The 6751-nt window shown below is 29.6% G+C and overlaps 1 protein-coding gene across 1 annotated transcript; it reads left to right on the top strand.

Annotated features, from left to right (window-relative positions):
- The first annotated feature begins 291 nt into the window (after positions 1 to 291).
- Positions 292 to 3692, top strand: LOC145326688 (uncharacterized). Its single transcript, XM_080170057.1, has 5 exons — positions 292 to 424; positions 1807 to 1906; positions 2097 to 2194; positions 2758 to 2935; positions 3320 to 3692. Exons 1-5 carry the CDS (start codon positions 370 to 372, stop codon positions 3690 to 3692), a joined length of 804 nt encoding a protein of 267 aa, XP_080026183.1. The 5' UTR covers positions 292 to 369.
- Positions 3693 to 6751: the final 3059 nt, after the last annotated feature.

The raw sequence follows: 6751 nt of genomic DNA, 5'->3' as shown, positions 1-6751 counted from the left end.
AATTATAAGATTAAAACAAGTTTCTTTTAGCCCGTGCCTTCGGCATCTCGGGGCTAAAAAAACTTGTTTTAATCTTATAATTGTACATTTTATATCCGCGGAAAGCCGTTTATAATACGATGAAAGAAATAACTTATTTTCCTGAGGAAATTGCTAAATTTTAAGTCAATAATCATGCTATTAAATAAAATTTAATATTACTTTTTAATAGGAAAGTTGGCAACCATGCTCATGTGAATTTCAAGATGGCGGCTTTCTTTCTATCCTTTATAGATATAAAGGACTAGTTGAATCAGACATTCCGCCGCGTAGACACGCAATTAAACCACAGTAACCAACTTACTTTCAATAAAGAAGGTATTCTACAAGATGGCTGCCGAAGCAAATAGTGATAATGTAAAAACTAATGAGGATCATGATAAAGGTATTCAAATTCAATTTTAATATTGATATAATTGTCCGGAATTAACGGCGTCACATAGTTTTGAGTATTGGCATAGCAAAGCATTTGCAAAGAAATGCGAAATTTAGTTCGAATAATGCGACTCTGTTAACTTCCGGGCAATATATCTATGATTCGACGTATAGTATAGTATAGTAATTTGAATTATATAAGATAGCATCTTATTCCGAGAAATTTCGCATTTGGAGCAGGATAATAGTTCCTTACGAAACTACCTCAGTATCTCAAAGTGGAGTAAGGAACTTATTTTCCTGAGGAAATTGCTAAATTTTAAGTCAATAATCATGCTATTAAATAAAATTTAATATTACTTTTTAATAGGAAAGTTGGCAACCATGCTCATGTGAATTTCAAGATGGCGGCTTTCTTTCTATCCTTTATAGATATAAAGGACTAGTTGAATCAGACATTCCGCCGCGTAGACACGCAATTAACCCACCCCCCCACCCGAAATCATAAATAACATTGACGCAATAAAAAATTTATTTGAAATCGTTAATAACATAAGAGTTTTCATAAATAAATTCATGTATTATAATTTATATAATATGGAAGATGTTTTAAACAAGATAAAGGATTATAATAGAACAAATGAAATATTATATACATTATTATACATGAAATAGTTATCTTTAAAGTGATTCATTATCAGTATAGAAATTAATTAATATGTGAAGAGTATTTGATGTTTTGAATTAACAAACGAATAGAGAAATATCATAATAGTTTCAATGAAATTAGAAATTAATTTTAACATCCTTTGAATATTTAATTAACGAATAGTTATTATTTCTCTATGTGTTTTTTAATTTAAATATGGAAAACTAAGTTCAAATTAAATAGTGATTGTTGAAAAAGAATTTCAGTAATATTAAAATGAATAAAAATTCTAAGAGAGGGAAAGAAATCCCTAAATTTGAATTGATAAGGGTTTAAACCCTGGCAGGGTATCGAGTCCCTAATAGTAGAATTGTAAGGGTATAAAGTCCCTAGGATATAAAGCATGGAAGGGTATAGAGTCCTTATGTTATTGTTGTTATTGTTGTTGTTAAAGAGGTATAAAGTCCTCAAAAATATATACACAAAGAATATATTAAATTCTTAAAATTAATAAGAATATTTGATTTGAAAAAAGATTAGAATGCTTAGAGTACTTGAACAAATTCTAATTAAATTAGATATTAATCAAAATGATTAAAAATGAGTACAATTTGTTGTACTTTTAAGAATTTGATTTGAAATTTGATAGAAATATATATTAGCAGAGAAATCTAATAAGAGTAAAGAAATAGTAAATGAAATTATTAAAAATCACATGATTAAAAACTTTTTCTATGTTTCAGATACTATCACGGAGGTTTTTAAGATTGAGCGGATGAGTAAGGAGGAATTTGATGCGAGAAGAACTCAGATTTTGTCAGAAGCACAGATATGCACACCTCAGTAAGTATAAAATAGATAGAATGAATAGATGGAAATAGAAAGATAATAGAATAGATTTATGCCTAAACAAAAGTAGGAAATTGACGAAAATACTGATTGAAACTTAATTATTACTGGAGCATGATATCAATAGAAAAAGAGAATACAAATAGATTGATTATAAGTTATAAATTAAAATATAAATTTTTAGTGTGTTCAACGCTGACAGACAGCGGCTAGTGGCGGACGCCCAATTCCTCGTAACAACTGAGAACAACTTGGTTTTTCAGCCCAAGACTTTGGATGATGGTAAGAATAAAATAGATAGAAAACAGTAAATGTAGTAGTAAGATTAATAACCATAAACATGAGATATATAGTCCTTTATAAGATGATATGATAGTAAAGAAGAATATATTAATTAGCGACAACGTTCCTAAAGGCAATTTATAATAATTAAAGGATTAATTTATTTGAATTTATAGAAAAAATAGATATTTTATCAGATTTATGAAAATTTTTTGAGTAATGTTTGCAATATAATTGTAATAGTAAAGTAGATATTAAACCAGGTTTCGACTAATATATATTTCAAATGTTATAAATAAATAACAATTAAGAATTGTTCCAGATAGGACCACACACAATAGATCTTTATTATAGTGTTAAACTATAAATCCTATAGTGGAATACATATTGAATTAGAAATAAACTTAAATATTTAAAAAATTATAAAAGTAAATAGCGTTTAAATTTGTCCTAAATATAGGCCATGTGCAATGGTTCCACATTAATCTTTGAATTGAAATCCTTATAGAGATGAAAGAATTTATAGAAATTGAATAAAAATAAATGTTAATTTATTAATCTAGATACTCCTGAAGTAAAGGCGCAGAAAGAGAGCCAGAGGCAACAAGCGAGGAAATTGGTTCTCCAAACGCGCGATCGTTATAAACGATCGCTCGTGGAATTCATGTATGGAGCGGAGCTCATTCATCTCGTAAATACGGAACACTGTGAGTTCAGCATACTGGGATCGAAATTGTCAAGGTATAATTATGATTAAATTAAATTGATAGATAGGGATAGATAAAATATGATAGATGTGAATTAATTCACACTTGGAAAATTAAAAGTTATAAATAACGTACTTGGAATCTACAATGAAATTTGAAGTAATTTTTTGGAAATAATATATAAGATCATATTAAATGAAAGTCTTATATTTCAAAAGTGGTTAATTAATGTTCATTTCACAAAGAATAAATTATATCCTAATAAGATAGTTAGAAGTTTAGGAAATTTATGAAATTTAAAAGAACCACATCGGTTTCACAATTAAGATATCTTATTAAAAGGGAATAAACACCTTAAGAATTGATATAGAAAAACAATAGTAAACTATTAAATATAATAAAATGAACAATATTTTAGACAGTTGGCGACCCAGAAGTTAAAGATGAGTACACGAAGAACGTTTAATCGTGGAAGAGGGAGATATTCACCTGGATATCAGAGACCACAGTACCAGAACCAGAACCAGAACCAGAGCCAGAGTCAGGATGTTATGACTCTACTGCAGAATATCCTGCAGCCACAAGCCGGACCCTCTGGCGGCACGCGTTCGTCCTTGAACCAATTGAACATTCTAGCCCAAAAACGTACTTCACGTTGTAGTCGTTGTGGGCAGATTGGTCATTGGTACAAGGACAACGCGTGTAGGCCGGAGGACATCGCGGCACATGAGCAGAGACGTGCGGAATCAGGACTGGTACCGGGAACAAATACACCTAAAAGAAGTGAGTAAATGAATAGTAATTAGAACAATAGATAGATAAGGATGTTTCTAGAATTAAGATCTCAAAAGAAATGGATTAAGGGAATGAAATTCAGGAAATTCTGAAATTAAGATCTCGAAAATGGGAAATAAATTGTAGAATTGATAAAGCTAGGAAGGGTCTGGAATTAAGATCTCTGTAAAGGAAATGATTATAATGAAATTAAATTAAATATATTATAATAGATTCCTATAAACAAATTGATATAATATATAAACTATATTAATTAAAATAGGATCTTATAGAATGCCTTGTTTTTTTGTAAATTAAGATCTCAACATAAATTATGAGAAATGAATTTATTGAATTAAATATATTGAATTCATTACATGAAATATTAGAGAAATTGTAGATTCAACAATTATTAATGAATTTAATAAAATAAGTCAGGAAAATTTTAAATTTTAAGGGATAGGGCAATGATGAATTAAATTTCATCATAATAGCAAATAAGAATTATAATAGCATATTATCATTTAGGAAAGTAAGGCTCATTTAAAATAAAATAGTAGACAATATTGATAAATCTAGTAAATTAGATTGTACATAATAATCAATATTTAGTATAAATTTATAACATTAAGTTCAAATTTAGATGAACTTGTTGCCATAATAGAAGAAAAAGGATGGGATGATCCTAAAGCTACGGCAGAGGCCTTAACAAAATGGCTTGATGAAAATGGATATGCTCTTCCTCAGTCAACCCTTAGTATTCATTCGGAACTTAGCCGGCAATTTATGTTAAATGTAGTTCAGCCAGGTTTATTATATAATTTTAAAGTAACTTCAAAAATCATTATAATAAGAAATATAATTAGGATCGATAAGAAATAAAGAATTTATATGACTATTAAGATTATATAATATTTAAGAGGAGTGGGTTTTGGATACTATGGAAAACGGTCTTAGTTTGGATTTTGCTTCTAATCCTCCTGAATGTTATGAGGAAAATAATAATAAATCAGCACGAGATAATATGGAGGATTTAATTAAGACAGTAGAAAAATGGCAGTTAGAACAGGCCTGCGTTTCCGTAGAAAGCAAGCCTCTATGGGTCAGTCCTATGAGTGTCTCAATTGAATATGACGATACAGGTGCCATAAGGAAAAAACGGCCCTGTATCGATCTTAGTAGGAAATAAATAGTTTACTTAAGAAATTTATCATTTTTTCAATTTCAATTAGTACATTATATTTTTTAAAAAACAGCATATAGCATATGTTCATTCATTAATTGTAAGAGTTTTTTAATTTATGAATTCAAAATATCTTTAATAGTATAGAAATTTTGAAACTAAAAACTATTTATTTAATTACTTACAGAGGTCTGAATCCCCATATAACACAACATAAGACGAAAATGGAAAATCTTAAAGCGGTCGAGCATCAAATTGTCGAAGGTTGCTTTTTTGCAACCTTCGACATTAGTAATTGCTACTTCCACGTGAGATTAAATCCAAAACATAGAAAGTATTTTGGTTTTAAAATCACAACTGAAGACGACCTCGAAAGATATTTCATATTTCTTGTGATGTGTTATGGGTACTCGGCAGCTAGTGAAGTAATTTCAAGATTGACTCGGCCCTTAAAAAGTCTTATTCATTGGCTAGGAATCACTTTTTGCATTTATATAGGAGAATTGTTTTAATTTTCTATCTAAATCGTAGCATAATGGTAAGACATTTGTTTGTAGTATAAGATCTTGATAATTCAAATAGAATTAATTATTAAATGATTATTCCTTGGAAAACCTGAGCTCATTTATAAATTTATCATGAATTTTAAAGTAACAAAGTAAGTCCTTTGGAAATTTTGAAATTATATATCTAAATAAGAAATATACTTAACATATAAGGAATCAATTAAATCTTGAAATATTGCTAAAAATTTTAATACAAATTGAGGATTAGCATATGCATTTAAATAAATTCTAGAGCAATTTAAATTTAACTTTGACTAAATATAGAAAATTAAAATGATACCTTAATATTAGATGACGGCAGGATTATAGCCGCAACGTATGAGGAATGTAAATACAAGATTCAAATTGTCATTCGCCTGTTCCAAACCGCTGGTTGGAACATCAACTTTAAGAAAAGTCAATTAGAACCTAGTCAGAAAGTATTATACCAAGGATTCTGGGCATGTTCCCAACGTATGATTTATTATTGTAGTGCTGATAAGGAAACCAAATATATAAACAGTATTAAACAGTTATTAGCCATGCATAAGTCTGAGGGATCTGTGCCTGCCAAGCAAGCAGCTAGTGTGCTTGGCAAGTTACAATCCCTCAGAATATCTCATGGGAATATTGTTATTATCTTACCTAGAAATTCCTATAATGAACTTGGGAAAACAGTCATTAAAAATGATGGCAATTGGAATTGTAGAGTGACATTTTGTGATGGAATAAAAGAATTAGAATTTTTAGCTAAACATTTACCATACTATAATAAGAAAGCAATAACGGGATGTAAAGAGGGAAGTCAGACAGTATATCAAAAAGAAGTACAAGAGATTATCAAACAGATTACTGACACTGACCTACCGACAGAAAACATTTTGATTTCAGATGCCTCTGAATCAAAAGTGTTTACGCTTTATCATGGAAACATCATTGAGCTACTGGACTATGAGTTTAATACTGAGGAGAGAGAATATAGTTCTGGAAGGCGTGAATTGTTAGGACTCATAAAATTTTTAGAAAATTGTGTAAAGATGAAACGCGAATTCCCTTATAAACTTTTATATTGGGAAACGGATAGTTCAGCATGCTATTATTTTCTCACACATGGTTCTAGGAAATCTTATATACAAAGAGATGTTGTTAAGGTTAAGAGCCTTGAGAAGAAACTTGGAATAACAACAGTACCAATCTGGACAGCCAGATCACACCTCCGAATACAGTTGGCGGATGCGGGATCAAGAACCTCTTTCAATTCAGACCGTTGGGGAGTACCTAGGATCTTTTTATCTACAATTTTTAAATACTTTCAAGTCAAACCTGATATTGATGCATTTGCATCAGA

The sequence above is a fragment of the Acartia tonsa genome, chromosome 1, assembly GCF_053477335.1.
Source record: "Acartia tonsa isolate MP-2025a chromosome 1, ASM5347733v1, whole genome shotgun sequence".
Lineage (NCBI taxonomy): Eukaryota > Metazoa > Arthropoda > Copepoda > Calanoida > Acartiidae > Acartia > Acartia tonsa.
This window is presented reverse-complemented; position numbering and strand designations above follow the sequence as displayed.

Coding starts and splice junctions, on each gene's coding strand:
- LOC145326688 (XM_080170057.1), top strand. CDS start 370: ATGGCTGCCGAAGCAAATAGTGATAATGTAAAAACTAATGAGGATCAT. Junction 425..1,806: donor TAATGAGGATCATGATAAAG/GTATTCAAATTC, acceptor TCTATGTTTCAG/ATACTATCACGGAGGTTTTT. Junction 2,195..2,757: donor GCCCAAGACTTTGGATGATG/GTAAGAATAAAA, acceptor TTATTAATCTAG/ATACTCCTGAAGTAAAGGCG.